We start from the raw sequence: 24,319 nt of genomic DNA, 5'->3' as shown, positions 1-24,319 counted from the left end.
TACAAATGTTTATGACAAAAAAATTGGTCTTTTCAGTAAGTTGCATTGTGTGATGAAAGTCTTAAGTGCTAAAATGCGTTCAATGGGGAAAAGTACATTTTATTGTAAAAATAAATCAAGAGTGATGAACATGATCAAAATGACATTTTTGTATATATGGGATTTTTGTAAATTTTTATTTGAATCTAATGCAACACAAACTACCAAAATTCATTTAATAAAGTACACTGTGGTCATTTTTCTGGCCTCAAGCTGGTTCATTTGTTCTTTCATTTATTGAGGTCGAAGCAAAAGTATTTTTGGGTTCACCCGTTTGTTTCCAACAGAAACAGTTAAACATGCATGTGCTTCATACAGGCCCTCTATAGAGGCCCATCATGTATAACTCACCACTCTTTTTCTACCATGTGTTAGCAGCACGTACTGCTTTACATTTGGGGGTGCACTTCTCAACAGCTACAAGATCAACTTTGCTCAGTAATGCTCAAAAATTATTCGTTTTGTGAAAACTACTCTCAAGTGTATTTGTCTGTATGAGGCATACATCATAAGTAGAGCCTCTTCACCCTAAAACTATGACTATGATCGACAGAAGAGGGCAGTTATTTCAGAAACGATCACACAGGAAGGACTAGAGAGGAAGAAGATTCTGTGTGGCCAAGGTGCATATATGAACTTTCTGTCAACAATATACAATCATTCCAGAATCAGAAGAATTCTCCAGAATTTAGAAAGAGAAATCAGGAATCGGACATCTATTGAACTCACAGTCAGCATCTGAGACCGTTAAGAGCTAAGCTGTCGCAGGAAGGTGGAGTGGATGAAATGTGACTGAGGTTGGCCAAGCTACAGGAAAGCAGACTGTTTGTGCCCACATCTTTACAGACCTGGCACCATGCCAGGGCCCCAGATCAGGCTACGGCTCTCAACCGCACTCTTAGCAGGCAGAGCGAAGACTCTCGTAAGGAGGGGGGGCAGACTCAATGATCAATGAGGTATTAACATCACTGATGCTTGATGCTCAAACACAGTCAGAGTTGATGGGCGATGTTTCCCAGATGTTGACCTTTGAATGTGAAGAGAATAAAACGGGTTCAACCAGATTGGCAACTGAAAGGGCACAAAGAGACGATCCCTCTGAGCAACAGTCAAGTCAGAAGAATTAAGAAAGGACCAACTTTTGGTAAAAGGAAATGGAAGCCAGGCATCACACTCTGCACAGCTTTAGATGGGAGCAGGTTCCTGTTTCAGGGCCCAGTAACACCAGGTTTGGTAAAACTGTTAGTAGCATCGTTTAAACCTATTCAATCCAACCACTGAGTCCACTGCAGCAGGTCCAAATAAAACTGGGTTCACTAAACATTTAGAGCCCAATTGCACAGTTGTGGTTCAATAATGAACAAGGGTCACATGAGCTTCTCTGGACTGGAAAACAAACTCAACACAGAAGCATATTTGTGAGGAAAACTGGCTCCAACAGTATTCAGGTGTCACACAACAAGAGTCAAGAGACAGGAAAGGTGAAGAAACAAGGGATAGAACACAAATATCAAATAAGAAACACATAAAGTATATACGTGTGTGTGTGTACTGCACACATTTTGTAAATGTTTGATCAGGTTATATTCTGATTTTGGGGCCAGATCTATTTCAGTTGGAGATTTCAAATTGTCAGTTGTGTCTGGAGTACACTGGTTTTACCTGTATTAAAACATCTATTTCAGAAGAAAAGAAGAAAAACCGCAGTACAACAGCTGATTCTAAATCTCTGAATGTTAGTTCACACCAACAGGTATGTAACAGGCATGTGACAACATGAAACATCTTGTACTTGTATATTAGACATAGAAGGGATGTGTTCCACAACCAAACCAAACAGCTGCCAAAAGAACAGAAAGGAATTCACTTGAAACATCTTACTAAAATAGATTTATTAACAGGTTGAAGTGGATCTCAATATTTAAAAGTGCAGCATTTATATTATATTGACAAGATTTAAAAACACGTTAGATCATCTCAAAACTAAGAACATGAATATTGAAAAAAGGCAACAGTTAACAGAAGTAAAGCCTCCAGTTAGACATGACTCAGAAACACACTTGGTCTCAACAAAGGCTTCTTTGAAAATGAAAGAAATCAGAGTTGGCAGTGGTACTTTGAAGACTACGTGTGCTAAACCATGTGTTGAATCACAACATTTGACATGCTCATAAACACTCACTGTTACACTTTCCAAACCACCACTTGTACGTGACAAGATTAGTTTACAACACTGCTGATGAAGCAACGAAGAGCCAAAAAAGAGACAACATTTTACATCATTAATGTACACATGCACTGATAAAGTGATAGACTGGGATTTGTGCTGATATGATAATTACAGTTAGAGTTTTGAGGGGACAGTCATAGAAAGTATGGAGGCTCGTAGCTCTAGGAAGTGTCCAGAACGTCAAACACACATTTATTTTATTGTTTTATATTCAAACTTACACTTTGCTTTCTTCTCGTGTGTTCATAAGTCTCCCTATTTTACTTATTCTAGTTCTACTAGTCTTATTCTAGTCTGAGCTGTTCAGATCGATTTGGACTGACTGATAAAAGGCATCGATAACTGCATCAGCACAGGCAAACCACCTCCTATCAGCTAACTTTGGCATTTTGAGTTCATGGCACAACAAAGTCCACTGCTTTTTGTAGGACTACATTGATAAATGAATAGACTTTTCCTTAAACTAACTGATTTATGCATAATCAGAACGTCCTGGAACACACAGTAATGTCTTCAGATGAGCCGTCTGACCAACAGCCCAATATTACATATTCAGTTTATACTTCTATAAACACAGAAAAGCAGCAAATCCTCACAGTTCGAACATGCCAATCATGTTGATTCATTTTGTGTTCATCAGCTAATAGTTTGAAAAAAGGTTGATCTTGCATTAAAGCCAATAGCACCATTACAACAGAGTATCAAAATTCCTGTCGATCTTCTATGTAGAGTCACTCAGAACCATTAGCTAGTCACCATGGGTCTGTGGTTTGCTTCATTAGAGCCTCAGTTCTGTTGGAAATATCAACAGGTATTAATGCAGCCATGGACAAAATAAGAGCAACACCTTACAATATAATGGAATGATACTGTCACCTCCATCACAGTCTCAATAAAAAGTACCCAGCTGTCATACTCGATTACATTTCAGGTGTTCTAGTTATTATGTCCAACCTCTCTATTAATGTAAATATAGGTAAATATCTTCAGCTCCAGCTAACTGTCCCAATTCATATGGTCACCACATCCACATCTTCCTCAGTTACGGACTTTAGTGTGAGAGGAAGTTTGGCGAAAGGACTACTAATGGGCTACTTCAATAACGAGGGCCTGATTTTTAAAACTGAGACACACTGTTACGTGTTAATCACCCTAATCAGACTGATTTGCTGGTATGTAGCTTAAAAAGTAGTTATCATAAAGGGAAGTGGGCAAAGTGTTGATACGGTTAGTAAATATCTGCTCATGTCATTAGACATTATGAAAAAAGTATGAGATCTGAAGAGCTGAGCCATTAACTGCATGCCTATATTCATTTAAGGCTGGGAAAAACCACTGGAATTCATGTATAAGCACGACATCATCGACTGACTCACAAAACTTTCACTTGAAAGAAATCAAAGCCAAAAGCCCTTTTACAGTGAGGCGACCCTATCCACCGAATTCAGCTGTCTGCTCTGCGTGTTGAGACTCTCCTCTAACCTTGCTGCCTGATCCCCATGTTTCATTGTTTGCTCCAAGTCACGTGAATCGAAATATGTGCAAACTCAAGTGCATCACAGTGCAGCACAGTATATCTTCACAAGCAATTGTCTGCATAGTCACTGCAATTCATAGGCATGGACAAACCAACATGAAGGATCTCATGCAGATCTAAAATGTACTTACATCACAATGTTCAATAAGGAAATTGCCTGAATCCTGTATATTTACACTGAGAGTAGCTACAGTGACTGATCCCATCTGACCAAGCGATCAGCCCACAGGTCACTTCATCTAGAACTGATCATACTTCATCAAGACAAAGATATCATTTGATATTGTGCATGTGTGTATTGAAAAAATAACTCTCTTTTCATTTAGCGTTTTGAGGTATGTCTATTCCAATAAAACAACTTCCTGAAGTCTCTTTAAACAGATCCGTCCTGGGAATGAGCACACGAGGGAGTCAGTGTACACCAGAGTCCATATCAGATGGGTACCATACAAAGAACATGTAAGGAAAAGGAACCTCAGCAGCTGCAGCCAGTTGTGTCTGGGGGACAATAAGGAAACCTGTGCAAATGTTTCAACATGTTAGGCCATCAAACCTGTGCACACTGCAGCCATCTGAGCAAATGTGACGAGTGCTGCTTTGGTCACACACTGGACAGTCTGTCTCTGTTGTTCTGCCGCTGATGTTAATAGTCTTTGTGTTTGGTGCGAAATCTCTCTAACAAGGCTCTCAGGATGTTCCCCGGGATCTGCTGGTGCTGGTCTATTAGAGACTGGACTGCCTGCTGCACCTGCAGAGCAAAAACTGGAGTCAGCAGCAATACATACGAATGATTGGTGTGTTGTGGAAGAGCGCACATCACTGCACACCGCTCAGTGGAGTGGTTATGAGCAGGATAACAAATCAGAATGTAAAACTTCTGTGGTAAGAGGTGGTAGCTGCCACTCATACATGAGACGGGTAAAGATACCTGTGTGCCATAACAGCAAAAGAAAAGATCAGGATAAAAAACTCTGTGATCAAACTTCATGTGCAAAATGTTTCTTGAGCATAAGGATTAACCTCATAATCATCAATCAATAATGTGACACTGAAATGAGTGACTGATGTTCACATTTCATTTGGTTTTTGACACAGATACTACTATACTATGAATTTCTTCTTTGTCGTGATAACAACATCATGTTATCTCTGACATCCCTTAAACACATGATATAAAATCAGCTATAGTCGTCGTGTCGTCTGTGGGCACACAGATTATTATTTAGTTTTCTGTACTAAATATAATGTCAACATCATTCTTAGGACAAAATGTAGTGATAACCTAAGGAAGGGAAGCAAAAAGGAAGGAACTCACTTTCTCTGCGAGCTCTGCAGCATTTAAGTTGGGGTCAAAGGGGATAGGATCACCAAGGAAGGTCCGAAACTTGACGGGAAATCCACCATAAACAGGAGCTACAGGGAGACGAAACCTCTCATAGACCCAGCGGTAAAATCCTGCACAGGAAGAGACAGTGAGAGAACTGTAAAGAGAGGATTTAGATCCCATCAGATTCACATCCAGTCAGGTCAGCACACTCCCTTGCTACCACACTACCTTGAGGATAAGTTGGGTGATAGACCATCGACAGCTAGATTTTCATGTGTCACTAACTTCTCCACACAACTGGACCGACAGTGTCAGATTATGGTGTGTGTGTGTGTGTGTGTGTGTGTGTGTATGGTAACATGTGCTGTGTCTTCCTGTGTGTGAACAGTGTGGTGTGTGTCCAGCAGGTTCAGGATATTATCTTTGTGATTTTAACTTTCCTCTACACTTACTGAGTGTTCCCAGAGATCTGAAGCCTTCCCGCACATTTTGAGTAAACATTGGAATTACTGGCTGAAAAAACAAGAGAGCAAGACAGAGAGAAGGTTAGAAAGGAGGACATAGTTCTAACATGGGGGGTAATATGCGAGAACGATCATGCACTCTGACAGTGCTGTATGACTTAGTTTACTGTAGGAGTGGAGTATTTTCTCCTACAGGCCTGTATCATCACACTTCTGACATACTTGTGGTGGTCAGCTGTATTTATGTGTGCAATACTTGCTGACTTGTTGCTTGTTGATGCAGTGGGTAAAACTGTGATCATTTATGGAAGGACACTCAAAATACTGATTGACTCTTATAGTGACAAATGAACCAATAAATCAGATGTGTATCTAGTTAGTGCCAAACTAATCCTGACACAGAACAAATGTAGGGCAAATGTATGTCCTGTACTTTAGAAATGTAAATAAACAATTACTGAAAGGATTTCCTAATACACTGATGTAAGGCTTAGCAAAGATAAGCAGTCTATTAATGCATCCAAAATAACTTTAAACAGGTATATATATATATGTGTGTGTGTACACGTATACTGTGTCTGCAAGTGTACTGAGAGTGAGGTAAAGTCAGTAAGTTAAATGAGAATATAATGACCAATGTAATGCACTCCTGGTGCAGCTTTAACAAAAGCACTGAAATATGGTTACAGTAGATTTCAGGAACAACGTCGCACCACTTGAGAGTCGATGGCGACCTGGGCGAAGCCTTTGCGTTTGCCCCAGAGAAGAGGGTATGTCTCATCACTGAACAGAGCCTCCCGCACTCCTCCTGGAGAAATCCCCAGCAGGTGCCCGTTCCTCAGAGCCCGCACACACTCTTCCTGTGGCCCATGGATCACACTGAACACCTCCAACAGTAACTTGAAACCTGGAGGAACAGGGCAGGATGGCAAATGGTAACAACACAGTGGTATATCACAAAGCATAAGAGGTGACCAGTGAAGGACTAGGGACCAACGTCACTGTTGCACCTGACCGCGGCAACAACTACTGGTTCTGTAAGTAATCAGGGTTCTCTGAATGACAGTGATGCTGGAAGCACTCAGTGTCACTGGCAGTCAAAGGTGTATTCTCTGTCTCTGCTCATCAGTAGAGGGGGGGTGTTTGGGCCGGCAGTATGTGTGCAGAAATCAAACTACATGAGGTAAAGGAAAAAAAATGGAGGTCTTCTTGTTAGGAAGCTGTCGTATGATAGAATGCACAGAGTAAAGCCTGCAACTGTCACATCTGACACTCATTTCTACTCCTCACAACTGTCGAGTCGGACCATTTGACATCAAGAGGTGTGACCCTGGCATAAGAGTCACATTATTTCCCTGGTTTGTTTTTCAGTATATTTGGTGAGGAATGGACGCAGATGAAGTCAACCAAAATCTCAGAGGGCTAATGCAGAACAGAGAAACTGAGAGCAGAGAACATTAACAGAACATTCAGATTAGTTTGGGTATAACGTGTTGGCTATTACTGAAATGAAATTTTCTATCCAGTGGACTTGCATGATTGAGATAACGTTAGAATAACTTTTTAGTTCAACTAAGCCCTTATTAGTGTTAAAGGAGCTGGTGAAAGCAACCAAAAGAGTAAAGCATACACAGCAAATATGACAAGGTCAGCACTGTTAGAGCGTACTGATGGAGTATACAGTGTCTGTGTGAAACAGTGTGAGTACCTGGGACCTTGAAGAGGAAGTGGTCAGCTACAGAGTGGCAGGTCCGTCCCTTCTGGATGATGACATTGGCCAGAAAGTAATAGTAGTCAATGGGAATGGCGCCATGATAGTACACGATCAGTGCTGGTCCTTTGTCAGGGATCTTCTCCATCCCATGGATCTCATAACCTAATACCCACGTCAAGTACAACACACAGGCACGCACGTTACTCCATTAAAAGCTGATAAGTACTTTGAGAGCCTAATGCACTGCAACTTAGAAAACACAAGTTCTTCTCAATGAACAAGTCAACACTCTCAGTGAAAGGAGAAAAGGTAGAAATTGTTAACATCTTACAGGATGTAAATCCTGTAAGATAATCCTGATAACTGATTCTAATTTAAATGAAAAAAACACATCAAGTACATTTCAAATATATTTGTAATTCCTTAAATACACAACATAACTCAAATGGTTTGGCAAAAAAGAAAACTACCTCAAAAGGGGGGTGCTGCCACTTTCTGGAACTAGTCTGTTACTGTGTGACCTTCTTTCTAGACAAGCCCAGCTGTATAGCAGGGTAACTCCCAGTGATTTTTGCTTGTTCCCAGAGTGTTTTCTTTGTCCACCCCTGCTATCTTGGAGGATGCTGCAACAGATAGCCTCTCTGTGCACTCCGTACACACGCACCATCTGTGGAGCCCACTGTGTCTCACAAGAGCATAAGCAAAACTTACATGCCTCCTGAGGACTTCATTGAGAACAGTATGGGTCTGTTGAAAGGCAACAGCCATTGGGGGGGGGGGGGGGGGGTAGTAATCTATTCAGCAGTGTATTGCTGCAGTCCAGCCAAAACTGAGCAACTCCAGAAAATATGAGGCACCTGCACTCAGAAACAATCTGTGGCCTATTTAACATAGCTCAAGGCTTAATATAAGCAGTATCACCTCAGAATATATCAGCATGGACCCCTACAGAAGCCGCCTATATTGAGTCTGGGTCTGTTCCAGGTTTCTTCCTGTTAAAGGGGAGTTCTTCCTCCACTGTGTCCTAATATAATATCTGATGCTGCTCTTGTGGGGATTCTTGAATCCTTAATGTTGAATTCCTGAATCGTTGGGTCTCTCTCTAATTAAAGAGTTTGGTCTAGACCTGCTCTTTATGGAAAGAGTCTGGAGATAACACTGTTATGAATTGGCGCTCTATAAATAAAGACTGATTGATTGAATATAGGTTTCTCCCTTTTCCTTTCTTATGCAGCTAGCAGATGTATAAATGCCATCTGAATGGACAGCATTGAAAATTAGGCCACAATTCTTCAATAAATGAAGCACAGTGTGTCTTACCATGCCATATGGCTCCATGTCCGTCCCACAGAGTCGCCAGAGTCTTCCTGGCTCCATCCCACAGGTTGTTGCAGTAAGCTTCCCTCAACTGATTCTTCCTCTGTTGAAGAAAACAGCAGGTTTAGATAGATAGATAGATAGATAGATAGATAGATGGATAGATAGATAGATAGATAGATAGATAGATAGATAGATAGATAGATAGATAGATAGATAGATAGATAGATAGATAGATAGATAGATAGATAGACAGACAGACAGACAGACAGACAGACAGACAGACAGACAGACAGACAGACAGACAGACAGACAGACAGACAGACAGACAGACAGATAGACAGATAGATAGATAGATAGATAGATAGATAGATAGATAGATAGATAGATAGATAGATAGATAGATAGATAGATAGACAGACAGACAGACAGACAGACAGACAGACAGACAGACAGACAGACAGACAGACAGACAGACAGACAGACAGACAGACAGATAGATAGATAGATAGATAGATAGATAGACAGACAGATAGATAGATAGATAGATAGATAGATAGATAGATAGATAGATAGATAGATAGATAGATAGATAGACAGACAGATAGACAGACAGATAGACAGACAGACAGATAGATAGACAGATAGACAGATAGATAGATAGATAGATAGATAGATAGATAGATAGATAGATAGATAGTGTTATGTGTAAATGCATGACCCTGTGCAGATGTGGCAGGCTGAACTAATCTGGCACTTACATCTTACATTCTTGTGTGTTTACCTGTCCACAGAGGAAGCAGGACTTTGTGAAATTACCATCATGAATTTTACCAAAAAGTGACCCAGGTGCTAATTCAGACAGGAGACCAACATGGAACATTGCAGGAACATTTACAGATTCAAGTGAGAATCACTGTTTACTTCCTCTTCTTTTGCTGTTTTGTGACTAAGCTGCTCAAAAAGTTTTAAAGCGATGGACAGAGAGGGCAAAAAAGGGGCTGCTTCACCGTTTGACCAAAGAAAATTGAAGTAATAACAGTTATCAACTCAAGCAAGCAAATTTAGACTCAGGATGCTTGGCTTCACTAGTTGGCAGACAGGTGCTGAAACCACAATGGCTCTAATAAAAGATTTATTTGGTGACTTCTGTTTTCAGTTGAAACTTGCACTCTTCTCAGTGCAGAGACCGGTTGTTTGACATGTTGTTACTTTCTGTCTATATAGTAAATAATAGTAAGTAGTATATGAGTATATCATGTTGTAGCATCAACAATTACCATGCATGTTTAAAAATAATGGCATTCTCATTTGTGAGTGCTCGTAACTGTGGTTCACTGTTGACAGATGGCGGAGAGAGTATTTGCATACCTTATAGACATGAAGGAAGAGGATAGAGAGGTAAAGAAGGATGACGATGAGGAAGGGCAAGATGAAGACGATGGCCAGAGGGGTGAAGACCCACAGCAGATACTCCAAAACACTAAGGTAGTCCTCCAACTGACCAAGGCCTGCCCATTTCTCCCATGTATGAAACACACACACCTGTAGATCAAAACAGACAGGTCAGTCATTTGGTCAATATTCAGCTCCATCACTTTAGTTCAGACTGGAACATCTCAACAGCTATGGGATAGATCACATTTGGTACAGACGTGTACAGGTGTTTTTGCCAGAGGATGAATCCTAATGACTTTGGTGATCCTCTGAGTTTCCATACACCACCACCAGCAGGTTGATGTTTTGGATTCAGAGCTGTGTACCTAGCTGTATGGGTTAAGATTGTTCACATCTAATTTGTCAATGATTTGGGCAGCACAAACACATTTTTATGCAGCCCAGTTATAGTGGATTGACAGGACATGTTTCAGAATTGAATATCTGAAAACTTCAGCACACACATCCTGTAAAATCTAGGTATTAAAGTACTACAGTACACGTACTAAACAAGCTGTACACTGAGGTCAGTCTGTATTTTCAATAAGGACAAGTTACCACAGTGCCATTACTTCCCAAATATGTCTTCACTCTGTTGGCTAAAAACGTGTTCAGTACAAGGACACACGCACACACACAGACTTATACCCACCCAAAGGTGTCATAGAAACAGATGCTACAACATGTCATATAACTGTCTACGATCAGTGTTACAAGGCACAGAACATCAAATAATAGTACAAACACTCCAGAACTACTGCACTTATGGTGAACATCCAAACTGCAAAAAGGCTCGCAGATGGACCATTTTTGTAAACAATTTATTATACAAATATTTAGTTATTTAACTGGTGATTTTGCTGAAATACCAGTTGAAATAGCTGTCACTTAATTGTCAAAATATTTGAGATAAATTGTCTGTGACTCTAATTACAATAATTATTACAGCTTATCTGTCTGTCCCTCCCAGCTGAATGCCGTCATGTTTTACAGATCAACACGCCTGGTGTGCTTGTATTTTGTAGTAAGTACATTACATTACATCCACTTGGCAGGTGATCGTCTCCATTGTGACACACAGGGAACGGTTATGGGTTCAGTGCTGGAACACTTCAACATGTGCACAGAACCAGCTGAGCTACAGGCCTAGCACATCCCTGGTATGATCAAATAAATATTAGCTTCACTCCAGTGATCCACCCATTCCTTAAGTAAGTCACAGAAAGTTCAGCCAAATATAGTGAGGGAGAGAGCGAAGAGCTGTCAGCAGACTGGGCTCATACCAGGAAGGAGACAGTGTCCTCTGCTGCCATCAGACAGGACTGGTTCCCTCCGTCAGACATCCTGCTCTGGTGGCAGTCCAGCCAGCTGAGGACAGGGTCAGTCAGTCAGGCAGCTTCAGGAGGAGGGGGGGGGGTCCCACCTGCTACATACAGGGGGGCTAAAGGAGAGGAAAACACCACTCACGTGATTCAGTGACTCCATGTACAGCTGTTCTCAACTTCACCTGCATTTCACTGGGCAACATGCAGCTCTTAGTTGGGGAAACACCAACACATTGTTGTTTTGGCAGTAACATCGTTTTGTAGAGCAACGTGTCTTTCGTAAAAAGCCAGTGAGGTAAAGAGGAACAAGTATCTGTGTCTTAGTGGCACTACAGTCCCAACACACACACACAGCTCTGTGTAGCTATGCTGCTCTACGCTTCAGCTAATGGAAGCTAACTAGCTTTAGCATTCGGATCAACGTTACAGCCTCGCTCTGAGGAGTGACAGTAGCCTGGACCAGCTATGAAAGTAAATGCGACAATAAGAGTAACAGAAGACAGGAGCTGCGCCAAAACAGTGAGCTAACTAACGTTCACTGAGCAGAACTGGAAAATGAGAGTTGACAGAAAGTAAACAGCCACCGTCGCTTCACTGAAATAGAATAGAAACAGAGAACGTTACCTTAAGGTTACGCAATTAGTGTGAACAGAGCCATTCAAACTGGATATTTAATGTCACAAGAGCACAACATACAGCTCTATTAGCTACCAACTGCCCTGCTGATGCCCCCGGACTGCTTAGAGTGTGACACAGTCAGGTGTTAAGATGGCCCAGTGTCCCTGGAAACCACTGTACCGACAGAAGAGTTCCGCATGGTGGCGTGAACCTGAAAATAATACTTCCTGTTTGACTTTCAAAATAAAAGCGTAAAAACAGTAAATGCTTTTTTCCTAGGCAAAGGAAACCCCAAGGGAGTCAAGGACAAATAGAAAAGAACTGAAATGTTTTTATTTATGCATCTGACAAATGCAAAATATGATGTCATAATCCTACAATACGATTTCAGGTCCAATGCCGAGGGATAGAGTACAGAGTTTTCTGTACTGTACAAAATAATGCTTTATTGTGAAAAGATATGAGCGGAAGTGTCCGTGTTGTCGTCGCTGGCGGAAAAGTGGAAATTGTGCGTGAACGTGAGTGAAGTCGCCTTGGGTCGGTGCTGGTCGGGACACAGACGTAAAGAGCTCGTAGCCCGTCAGTGAACGAACGCTGTGTGGCCCAGAAGCAGGGAGCGGGCCGGCCGACATGATGCTGGACCGGAGCAGGCTCACCGTGCTGGCGGACATCCTCCTCAGCAGGACCCGCTCATCTGCGGAGGAGCAGGAGGAGCAGGAGGAGCACAAGGTTCTCTGTCGGTGCTCCAGAGCCTTCGTACAGTGAGTCCGGAGCACATGTAAACGTGAGACAGGTGAAGTGTGGATGGAAGGAGGTGTGGAGCTGTCGGTCTTCACCTTGCTGTCTGTCTGTCCGTGTTCTCTGTGTCTGTCCAGGGACCGAGAGCTGTACCGCTCCGACAACAGATGGATCTCCTGGGACCCGCCGGGCGCTGCTCCTCAAGGTCTGCAGGGCCCCTTCACACGATGGGCCTCCTTTCCTGGAGACTTACCCTAACCCTAACTCTGACCACTGCTTCCCCAACCCCAACCCAACCCTAATCCTAATCCTAACCCAACCCTAACCCTACACTTCACCATAGTCCCCCCCTCTCCAAAGCTAACCTTAACATAAGCCTGGCCTTAAACCATCAACCAAGTTTTCACACTATATTGTAATGGACTTCCCCAAAAGGAACACACACACACACACACACACACACACACACACACACACACACACATTGTCGAACAGACAGAATGAAATCAATAGACGAGAAGAGATGATTCCATTTGAAATCACCTTTCCCTCAACTCACAGAGACAGATGATGATGAGGAAGAGGAGGAGGAGGAGGAGGAGGAAGAAGAGGAGGTCCTGGATGAAGAGACTCAGCTGATGGTCAGCATGGGTCTGCCTCCTGCCTTCGGCAGCTCCTCTGATGAGAGGAGAGCGGTGAGTTACATCACCTGGAAATAAAGGTGGACAAAACAGTGTGGAGCAGTGTCTTCAGCTGGGGGGTGTGTTTCTGGTCATGTGACAGGGGAGGAGGTCTAACAGGAAGCCTGCCGCCTCACACTGGGCACAACCTGCTGAGGAGGATGCTGAAAACAATGTACAGGTGGATGACAAAGGTAATGCAATGAACTTCTGATTGTTATTATCAATATTATTATGTGTAGATAATGTTACTGAGACTAAGGAGTGTGTATCCAGAACCTACAGAATGTTAGATCAACTAGCTTGACCAGTAATTATGTTGACATTTCAACATTTAATTTTATGAAGGCATCATCATAATAATAATAATGATAATAATTTGTCAGAGTTGTGATTTTATTTGACACTGCCTTATCTTATTGCCTTTGTTTTTGACCTAGTTGATGAGAGGGAAGTGTACGATCCACTAGAGGAAGGTACAGGAGGTATCCAAGATGCTGGCTGGGAAACCTACTGGGGTAAGAAGGAGGACATGAAAATCCAAGTACATACGTCAGTCAATCAATCTTTATTTATAGAGCACCAATTCATAACAGTGTTATCTCCAGACTCTTTCCATAAAGAGCAGGTCTAGACCAAACTCTTTAATTAGAGAGAGACCAACGATTCAGGAATTCAACATTAAGGATTCAAGAATCCCCACATGAGCAGCATCAGATATTATATTAGGAAACAGTGGAGGAAGAACTCCACTTTAACAGGAAGAAACCTGGAACAGAACCAGGCTCAGAGGGGGGCGGGCTTTCTGATTTGATATTGACATTTGATATTTTCACACACTGGCTACATTAATTGTGTATCTCACAGTCTTCAAGCAGTTTGAGTTTGCTCACTTGTCATGAAGATGGCTCCGTTATCATTGTGTTATCTAAGAATGGAGCCTGGGTCACATGATACCTTCTCTGTTTTTCTCTGTTTTCCATGATTTTCTTGAAGCTCAACAGGGTGAAACTCTCCTGTGGAGCAGCTGGCTGGAGAAACATCCAGAGACTGATCTGCTGTCTGCAGAAGATCCAGGATCAGTGACGGCTCCTTGGGATGACCCAGACAGAAAAGCTGTGTGGGACAAACATGCTGCAGAGACCTACCGTTCGTACTGGGAGCAGTACACATACTGGGCAGCACAGGGCTGGACCACTGACCAGTCTGTCTGTAATGGGAACACTGATGGAGGAGCAGCAGCAGGGGTGATGGACGAAGGCATAGAGCAACACCCAGAGGGTCAACAGGGAGAAGAGGAGGTCAAGGCTGCTCATGATGACGCTGAGGTTTTGAATGATCTGTTTGAACAGAATTGTACATTAGAAGCTGGTGGGAGCTCTGATACTGAATCACAGACAGACAGACAGTGTGTGAGTGCGGCTGATATCATGGAGCTCTATGGCTCTGACCGTCCATCTGATGGTGGGAGTGATCGCAAGAGACCTGCTGCCTCCTCCCAGCAGAACACAGCCGGGCGTACAGGTAATAACCCAGTGTGTGGATCTGACTTTGGTCATTTTCAGGGACACACACTAGAATGAAGACCAGTTAAGTGGGAATGGCTGATACTAAAGCTAATCTTTGGGTCAGTGGTTAATGTTGTGCTTTGGGTTTGAGTAAGTCTGCAGGAAATGAATGTTTGTGTCGTCTATGTAGCATCCCCAAAAGTGAAGTGACCTAAGTTGTGTGTGTGTTTATCAGTATAACGTTATTCATTTCAGAAAATACAGTTTTAATATTTATTGGTTCAGTGAATGTTTTTCAGATTTGACAACACATTCTAGGTTTGTAGTGACAGTGCTAATTATTCTGATGTGTATTTGCTGTGGTTTGTTCTGGTACAGAGTTTGTATATTTTGACTCAGATTCCCAGCAGGCTGCCGGCAGCACTGACAGACAGTGGTGTTCAAGGAATAAGATGTCAAATGAAGCAAATGATGGCGACGATAACAAACCCCCAGGAGGAGGACATGCTAAAGTCAAACGCAGGTGAGTTTCTAATTCCGAAATTCGAAGCTTTCTTCAGTGAGGAGCAGGTTTGGGAATCTTGTGGACGATGGCATGTTTTGTAAGTGTTAGAGAATCCTGACTACCATCTCTCCGTTGATCTGCCTTCTCCTCCCCTCTGGTCAGAGACACGTTAGTTAGTCGCTACAGGTTTAATTTTATCCATCACATGTCCAGTAAACACTACACAAACTGTCTCTGTTGAACTTTTGAATGAGCTTTACTGGTAGTCTTGAATTTTTCAGTTTTTGTTTATTTTGTTTCAAAATAGATAAAAAGCATGTCCTCTGGGAAATGTTCAAGTTTTAAGTTAAGAAAATCAAGTACACAGAAATCTCTAGGTGTGGAAATCATGGCTTTACAGGGCCGTAAAATGTTGAACCAGTTGATTCCAAATTTCGATGAGGTCCTTAGCTGGACATTTTTCTGATGTTCAGTGAAGATTAAATTCCCAAACAAAGCTTGCAAAGAAGAAATACCAGAAAATATACGGCCATTAGGAAATAGTGATAGTGTTTATCCCACGGACTTGTAGATGTTACTACAGTAATCATATGTGTGTTTGTCTGCAGTCATGAGCTGGATGTGGAGGAAAGTCCACATCTGACACCTGAGGAAGCGTGGACCAAACTGGGACTCAAACACAGCCCAGATCCTCTGTAAGTCGGGTCCATTCATGCTGCTGTTGTGTTTGTTTTCTGGTGTAGATAGATAGATAGATAGATAGATAGATAGATAGATAGATAGATAGATAGATAGATAGAAATACTTTATTGATCCTTGAGGGGAAATTCTGATGCTACAGCAGCAAAAGAGCAAAAGCGAGTAAAAGTGACGACCACCATGAATACACCAATAAATAAGCAGATAATAAATAAGCAGATAAATTGATAAAAAGATTAAAACCAAAGTGCGAGTTAAATAAAATAAAATAAAATAAAAACTATAGTGCACGTTAAAGAACAGAAATGCATATTTGTTAAATAGCAGGAGGTAGACGACAGCATCATAACGCCTGATGCTTGCTCGTGTGTGAGTTCTTGAATCTTCGGGTCTCTTAGCTAAAGAGTTTGGTGTAGACCTGCTCTTTGTGGCACTCTGTAAATAAAGACTGAATGATTGATGGATTGGTTTCCCCCAGTTTGACCTGGCTGCCTGGTCTGCAGCTCCTCTGCTTTAAATGTCCACTGGAAGTGTGTTAAAAGTGGAGCATCTTCCAGCAGCTTGTTCCTCAGCAGAAACACTTTGTAATCATTATTTTCATTTTAACCAGTCTAATAGAGATACATGCTGTATGTATCTATGTGAGATAGATGCGATAGATGCATGTGCACATATTGGAGAGGTTATTCCACTGTAAATTAGTCTCTGGATGTGTTTGTGTTTGTGTTTGTACCTCAGATTCGACAGTGTGTTACACTTTAAAGCCTGTGGGGGTCAGAAGCATCGGAGGCAGCGGTGGACTAAAAAAGTAGTCCACAGTGTCGGCAAGCACACCAGGTTCTCAGAGGCAGGTGGAGACACGCAGCCACAGACCAGCACCACCCTCTACAAGGTACCTCTGAAGAGTTTACACTGTCTGACATGTCTGGTAGTTTTCAGTTGGACGGAGGTCCTGATTTGATTGCCTGGAGTGGACTGATGGTTGGTAAAGTAATCTGAGCTGCTATGTTGGATAATACAGTCTACCCAGAGCCTTGGAGGCAGCACCTCTCTAGTGAGATGTTTAGTTGCTCCCAGTGCAGCTGCAAGACACAGCGGATTAGAAACTTTTCTCTGAAAGCCTCTCTCTCCACTCTCTGGACTTTGAATCTGTGATTCTGCAACAATAAGTTCAGTATGTAGGTGTGAATGTGCTCATGTTTTTGGTAAAAACAAATCGTCCTCAGTCAGAAGGTCGGGGGTTCGATCCCCAGCTCCTATGGGTCAACATGTCGAAGTGTCCTTGGGCAAGACACTGAACCCCAACTAGCTCCTGAGGCAGCTTCAGTGTGTGAATGAGTCTGAAAGAATAGTCTCCTCCATCTTACATCCCTCCTGTATGATTGATGTGTGAATGGGTGAATGAGGATGTGATGTAAAGCGCTTTGAGTAGTTGAAATAACTAGAAAGGAGCTCTACAAATACAGACCATTTACCATTCCCATAATTACCTGAATGTTGGGAATCTATGGCTGCGACCATGCAATGATTTTCTCTCAGACGTTGTGCTGAGATGTAGAGGAAGAGGATGGGAGAGTGGAATAGGTTAATCCACCATTATGGGTTATCAGTGACAGAAATGGAAAGTAGCAGAATTGGCATTTATTAGACTGATGGATTCATGGAAGCCTGACTGTCTGTTTAATTGACTGTCTGGTTCACAGGTCCAGAGCTTTCTTGAAAAGAGTCGGAGAGAGACACAGATGACTCCGCGTGATCAGGGTGAGGTGGGAGGAGGAAGTCCAGAACCTGAAGACGAGGCTCCACTTCAGAGAGTGACAAGAGAAGAGATGAGGAGGAGGAACGAGCCTGAGGAAGAAGAGAGCTCGAATTCTTTCTGCACTTTAGCAGAAAGCAGCTCTGCTACCGGGACTGTAGATAGTGAGAGGGAGAAGGTGGAGCAGCCCTGTAGACAGTTAACATGTCTGGAAATTCCTGACTGTCTCTTGTCTGACACAGCTGGCAACAGTGGTAAGTCTAGCATCTATCAAAGGATCCTGATGGCATTCATAGTTTTTTTTTTTTTGAAAACTAAGACAAGCTTGTTGAAAGTTGGTGCAGCTGAATAATGGAGAATGTGTATGTGTATGTGGAATGGAATATGAAAGATGGAAAAAAGTCAAAGAAGAAGAAGCGAGGGAAGAAGAAGCAGCAGATCCCAGCTGAGATGGCAGCTGAACCGGACCTGGCTAAATACTGGGCTCAGCGCTACAGACTCTTCTCTCGCTTCGATGAAGGGATCCGGCTGGACCGAGGTCAGTCTGCTCTCTCCAGCACACCCGTAAATGAACAAAGTGTTCATTCCATTGCTATCAGCACCATGAAACAGTCTCTGTAAATGAAAGGGTCTCTTGCAAAAGTAGCCTTGAAAGCTGGTGTGGACGTCTCTATCTGGATGGTTCTCATGCTGCTGAAGCAGACCAAAGCTTCCTGGGGGGTTAGAAGGAAGGACAGAAAGCCGAGGTGAAAGTAATATTCCTTTTACTCTTGTTATTGTTATAAAGCCTTTTTTGGGTGCCAGTACTTTTTTGGAATATTTTAAAAGCAACTCCAGCATTTTTGGTTGGACCAGAGTGAAAACCATGCTGCTGACTTCATGGACCAGTGAGCCAGGATGACATCTGGGATTTTAAAATGAGAGCTTTCTCTGTGCGTCTGAAACAACCTCATTCATCATCAGCTCCACTCTGGTTAAAAAAGAGATTTCATCCAGCCAACTTGACAATGCAGGGGACGCTTTAATGCACCGAGTTTCACAGATTCTTCCTCAGACACATCTTATCAATGAATCAGTCAGTCAGTCAATCAATGTTTATTTATATAGCAGTGTTATCTGGAGACTCTTTCCATAAAGAGCAGGTCTAGAGCATATTCCTGATGCTGTTGTGTTTTTCAGAGGGCTGGTTCTCTGTGACACCGGAGAGGATCGCTGAGCACATCGCCCTCAGGGTGGAGTCCAGCTTCCCTGACTCTCAGCTGGTCATAGACGCCTTCTGTGGCGTGGGAGGAAACGCCATCCAGTTCGCCCTCACTGGAAAGAGAGGTAAGCCTGAGGTGTGTAAGAGTCTGTGTGTTCTTGCACCTCCATTCACCTCTGTCAGTTCTTAATATCAGAGTTGAAAGCTTTTATTTGTCAGTGTTATCTTTGACATGCACATTTGATGTGACTTGATGTGACCTGATGTGACCTGATGCTGCATGATGCTGCATGATGTTACATGATGTTACATGATGCTACATGATGTTACATGATGCTACATGATGCTACATGATGCTACATGATGCTACATGATGCTACATGATGCTACATGAGCACGTGTGAAGAAAATAGAACAGAACCATGGCTTTAGTTAAATGTGATACAAAAGAATCTAAGTGTAATGTTTGCAGTCCTAGTGCAAGACTGTAAATGTTCCAGTTCCCTCCCTGTGCATGCAGACAGCATGTTACAGTGAGGGAACAGACTGATGAGTTGTAGTTCAGCACAGGTGGCCAGCATGAAGACGCTGCACACAACACAGGGAACTAGACTCAAAGCAGAGGGAGGGGCGTGATGCTTGGCTTCCATTATGTTATTGGAAAAAAGAGAGAAACAAATAAATAAATGAATCTCTCTCTATTTGGGCTCTAAGGGCAAAGAGGTGCTGGAATGGGTCTTGGGTGGGTTAGGTCAGGCCAGAATTTTATGTTTTTTATTATTAATAATTATTGCTTGTTTGCTTGTTCTGTCAAGAAAGGGGAAAGAGTTAAAAGTAATGAAGGATGAAATAAGCTGCTGCTGTCTTCTATGTTGCACTCTCAGTCCTGGCCATTGACATTGACCCCGTGCGGTTGGACTTGGCGCGGCACAATGCGGAGGTGTACAGCGTCGCAGACCGAATTGACTTCCTGCAAGGGGATTTCCTTCAGCTGGCACCTCGTCTCCTCGGGGATGTGGTCTTCCTGTCACCGCCGTGGGGAGGACCAGACTACCTGACTGCTGAAGTTTTTAACATCAAGACCATGATGGAGCCTGATGGATATCCTTTGGTCAAGCAGGGGAGGATGTCAGAGCCTTTACTGGCATTGTTTCAGGGCTGTTCAGCTTCAGAAATGACAGGGCTGTCTAACGTAGTGTCATGAGATGGGCCGTAGTCTCCCTGAGGAACTACTGTCCACCCTCCTCTCATGGAGAAACCTCTGTCCGGTGTTCCTTTAGCTTCATGAGCTTTGAGGTCAGTCAGGAGGTTTTAGGTATCTAAATTTCTACTTGCGCTTCAGATCTGTTAAAGCCAAAAAGACTGCCATCATATTTACATTGGGTGAACCCCTTTATCTTGGACACTACATGAGTCCTCCTGTAAGTAGAAACCTGTAAATCCGCTCTCCACTCCCTCCAGATTCCAGCTAAACATAGAAATGTTTTAGAAAGTGCACTGTGTTTATATTGAATATTGGGTTTCATCCTTAACAGTAGACACATTTGAAATCTTCCGGCTGGCCAAACTGATATCAGACAACATAGTCTACTTTCTGCCTCGCAATGCTGACATGGATCAGGTCTGTATGCTGATTGTGTTTGTGTGTGTGTGTGTGTGGTGAGCAGGCCCCCGTCACAGAGCGCACAGCTGTCAGGCTTTAATGCAATGTAACATAATGAACCAAAGACTGAAACAGTTTAAAGTGGATATGTGAGTAGCTCTAGTGGGTCGAAGCACCCGGTGGAAGTGGGACCTGAACGTGCCCACCTGGAAGCATCTGTGACAGTACATTATTTCACCACATTTGAAAAACAGCAGACGTGAGTTTTTAATTTGCTCACATTTAATCAATGTATCGATGAGTTAATATGTTCTAGCACCATTTAAAGTACGATTTCCACCATGTGGTATGGTTAATCTGAAGGAGAAAGATAACTACCTCACTGAACCAGTGGTATGTTAAAGGATATAATGGAGGGGCATACCACATTCATTAACTGACAAAAGCTGATCCAGCAGCACTTCATCACATTTGGAGTGGTGCATGTGGAACAGACGGAGGGTGGGTGTGAACGTGGATGGAGATGTATAGAGATGTCTGCTGGTTAAGAAATGACAAAGATCAAAGTCAGAGTTGTCAAAAAAGAAAGAAGAAAAATTATTTAATGTGCAAATATATTTCTTTGTAGTTTTGGATCACAGAACCAGTTTCAGCTAATATTTGGTGTGAAGTAATATTTAATGATGATAATCTGGGTGTTAGGTTACAGTAGCAGACTATTCAGATCTGCAATCCTGTGTGTCTCCTGTCTATTCTGCTCTGGGTGACACTGTTGAGGGACCATGTGATCATGTGTTCTCTCCATGTCCATCCCTCCACAGATAGCCTCTTTGGCCGGTCCAGGGGGGAAGGTGGAGGTGGAGCAGAACTTCCTCAACAACAAGCTGAAGACTGTCACGGCTTACTTCGGCAGCTTGATAAAGTCAGACAGCCAGTAACTCCAGCAAGTTCTTCCTAAGTGGAACCAAAATGTTGTCTTTCTACTCTGTTTCTCACTTTATGTTCCAGTCTCTTACCACTGCATGGTCCAGTTGGTGCACGTGGTTTTGAAAGAGTTTTATGAATCCCTGAGATTGAGTTTATACTTGAAACGATAATGGTGAAGAGTTTTACAACAGTCATTTATATTTTACCCAGTTTTTATTGAACAATAAATGATTTTAAGAATGTTTGCTGTCATCTTCATTGTTAATGAGGCAACATTTCATTGCACTATTAAGTGTCCAAACAGAACGAGATCACGTGATGAGAAACCACTTCATCATTTCTGTCTCTGTTGATTCTTCTTACACAGAATCTGCATTGCATTGAGAGAAAATGAAGTGAATGGATGAAACACATTAGAGCCAGTTCCTGAATGAATGGCTGGAATAAGTAAGCCCTGGCTCCATAATGGCACAGTTGCATACCCTGCAGGATTTATATTTAGTAATTTTACAGTAAGTACTACATCATTATGTAGAATAAATCATGAGAAGTGTCAGTGATGTACAATTTGTCATACAGCTATTATGTGCTAGTCACTTGTTTAATAAGGTTCCAGCTATGTCACAGTTCAGAGACTAGGAGTTTGAAATTGCATATTTTGAAGACCGCATTTGATGAAATGGTTCCAGGTCGAAGAGGTGCGACCCGCCCCACTGGCTCAGATTTGGAAATCTCAAAGGGTTTGGTGGTCCTCAGTATTCCTTCACTTATAGTAGTCACCTGATAAATAGAGTGTTCCATGTGTAGTATTTATAGTCAGGAAATATCACACGGCCTGTTGGCGTTAATCACACTCCCTGTGTGAGTGAATCATATCAAACAGATCCTTTGGGATCTATCATGCTTGACTTGTTCCTCACAAGCTAGCAGTGGTTAAATGCTCTGTATTTGTATAGCACCTTTCTAGTCACACCTCACACATCATTCATTCAGGAGGCATCTAAGTTGGAGGACTTCCTCACACTGAAGCTGCTTCAGAACCAAACTGGGGTTCAGTGTCTTGCCCAAGGACACTTCAACATGCTGAGTCACAGCCAGGGATCGAACCACCACAACCTACTCCACCTCTCCTAGACTGGAATGAGTGACGTGGAGATGAGGGCAACAAGAACAGTGTCCTCATTTAAATATTGGTACTTGTGCACAAATGTGCTTTGAGGTGATTTCTGAAGTATATGGTGTCATTTTCTGTCTTAACTTGAGGCAGTTCTCTGGTTAGTTGATGATTGACATCTGGATGTAATATTAGCCAGTGTAAGATTTGTACTCATATTTTGCTGGTGTGTCCAAGAACACGAATAAGACTAAGAATAAGAAACCAGCTATAACAGAAGAACAGTTAGGCAAAGTTTTATACATATAGCATGAAGAAAAAGCATGGTGATGCTACAGTGGCTCATCAAACAGAACTGTGGGTGTCATTCAGTGTCAAACAGCATGCCATTACACTGATGCAGTCAAAGGAATACAAATGCAATACAATCAAATGTCAGGATGTAAGCCATAGTTTTGTATGTGGATAACAAACATTCTTCAGCAGAAACATTACTTCATAAAAATCAAAGACATAGCTCAGGTTTTAAAGGACAGATGTTAGAGGAATGTGGGACTGAGAGTCCTTCCAGCCCACCTGTACAGTTTGCCAGAGATAGTGGAACATTATCAGGAAGAGACTGCCCTCAGCCCTCAGCATGGCCGCGCCTGCTGTCCTGTCCCACCCTGAAATCCAACGAGCCTAAACAAATCAATAACCTAAACACTGGTAAATAAGGAATCATTTTTCAGCGGCTGGAAAGTTGTAATTGTTAATATGCTGCCAGAAGAGGGCTTGTTGCTTGCTGTTTTACAAAGAAGTAGAAAGATGATCAGTATCAGTTTCTTCTCTCATCCAGCACAGAAATAGGTCCACAATGGTTTTAGCATTACACAAGGACTGGAAGCCGGGGGGGCAAGTTAGCTTAGCTCCTACAACAAAACCCACAGCTTCCAACCAGGGCTGGTGTCCTCACACTAGCTTTGTTTTCTTCCTGCTGTCTCAGAATTGTGGATGACTTGACTTGCCTTGTCCTGGGTCTTGATGGGGGGCAGGACCAGTTTGGTTTTTAATCCCATTTTAGTGAGAGTCAGACGGCTGCCGTGCTGCCTGTCAACAGCCGGATTCATTGCTCTGATCTGTCGTTTAAAAGTGCCCATCCAGACTCTTCTCCAGTGTCTTCACTGCTGAAGGACCACCATGTCAGATTTTCATTTCATTTTTGTTTTTAATCACATTTTTGCTCTGTCTCTGTCGTCCTCGTTCTATCACGTTCAGACTGGCATGTGTGACTGAAGTGAGTCACTGTTGCCTTTCACTAGAAACAACAGGAGGAAATCAAAGAAAAGACAAGAGTGCTTTTCTGTTTTATGTCCAACCCATTTTGGACTCAGTATTAACTACTCAGCCCTCTTTTACACACAGCTTTCAATGCCTCTCCAGGCTGCTCAGAGTTGGACTGAACACTTAAAGTCCTGTCCTTACAGTGGGACAGTGGGGTTGTCAGGTTTCAGCTCTGTCTTATCTCTGGTCACAACAAAATTGGCATTTGAAGCGAGCTTTCTAAATACTGACATAAAAAGAGTAGATCACACAGCTTT

At 42.5% G+C, this 24,319-nt stretch overlaps 2 protein-coding genes across 2 annotated transcripts; one reads left to right on the top strand and one right to left on the bottom strand.

Moving 5' to 3' along the window:
- Positions 1–1,945: 1,945 nt before the first annotated feature.
- Positions 1,946–11,455, bottom strand: tmem68 (transmembrane protein 68). Its single transcript, XM_070845034.1, has 8 exons — positions 11,349–11,455; positions 10,000–10,173; positions 8,632–8,731; positions 7,306–7,473; positions 6,311–6,504; positions 5,586–5,646; positions 5,122–5,261; positions 1,946–4,554 (listed from the first exon to the last, which is right to left on the bottom strand). The coding sequence occupies exons 1-8, from the start codon at positions 11,406–11,408 to the stop codon at positions 4,450–4,452; spliced, it is 1,002 nt and encodes a 333-aa protein (XP_070701135.1). The 5' UTR covers positions 11,409–11,455; the 3' UTR covers positions 1,946–4,449.
- A 1,157-nt stretch (positions 11,456–12,612) lies between these two features.
- Positions 12,613–21,841, top strand: tgs1 (trimethylguanosine synthase 1). Its single transcript, XM_070845074.1, has 15 exons — positions 12,613–12,769; positions 12,884–12,951; positions 13,308–13,441; positions 13,530–13,620; positions 13,867–13,944; positions 14,423–14,950; positions 15,313–15,457; positions 16,048–16,134; positions 16,877–17,030; positions 17,842–18,148; positions 18,286–18,432; positions 19,074–19,220; positions 19,980–20,198; positions 20,640–20,716; positions 21,520–21,841. The coding sequence occupies exons 1-15, from the start codon at positions 12,639–12,641 to the stop codon at positions 21,634–21,636; spliced, it is 2,430 nt and encodes an 809-aa protein (XP_070701175.1). The 5' UTR covers positions 12,613–12,638; the 3' UTR covers positions 21,637–21,841.
- Positions 21,842–24,319: the final 2,478 nt, after the last annotated feature.

Source organism: Pempheris klunzingeri, chromosome 15 (assembly GCF_042242105.1).
Source record: "Pempheris klunzingeri isolate RE-2024b chromosome 15, fPemKlu1.hap1, whole genome shotgun sequence".
NCBI lineage: Eukaryota > Metazoa > Chordata > Actinopteri > Acropomatiformes > Pempheridae > Pempheris > Pempheris klunzingeri.
This window is presented reverse-complemented; position numbering and strand designations above follow the sequence as displayed.

Excerpts from the sequence above, each read along its gene's own strand:
- tmem68 (XM_070845034.1), bottom strand. The coding sequence starts at position 11,408 with ATGTCTGACGGAGGGAACCAGTCCTGTCTGATGGCAGCAGAGGACACT. Across the intron at positions 8,732-9,999 it reads TCTTCCTTCATGTCTATAAG|AGGAAGAATCAGTTGAGGGA; the intron begins GTATGCAAATAC and ends TTTCTTCAACAG. Across the intron at positions 5,262-5,585 it reads CAGATCTCTGGGAACACTCA|GATTTTACCGCTGGGTCTAT; the intron begins GTAAGTGTAGAG and ends CTTCCTGTGCAG.
- tgs1 (XM_070845074.1), top strand. The coding sequence starts at position 12,639 with ATGATGCTGGACCGGAGCAGGCTCACCGTGCTGGCGGACATCCTCCTC. Across the intron at positions 12,770-12,883 it reads TGCTCCAGAGCCTTCGTACA|GGACCGAGAGCTGTACCGCT; the intron begins GTGAGTCCGGAG and ends GTGTCTGTCCAG. Across the intron at positions 18,433-19,073 it reads AGGGATCCGGCTGGACCGAG|AGGGCTGGTTCTCTGTGACA; the intron begins GTCAGTCTGCTC and ends TGTGTTTTTCAG.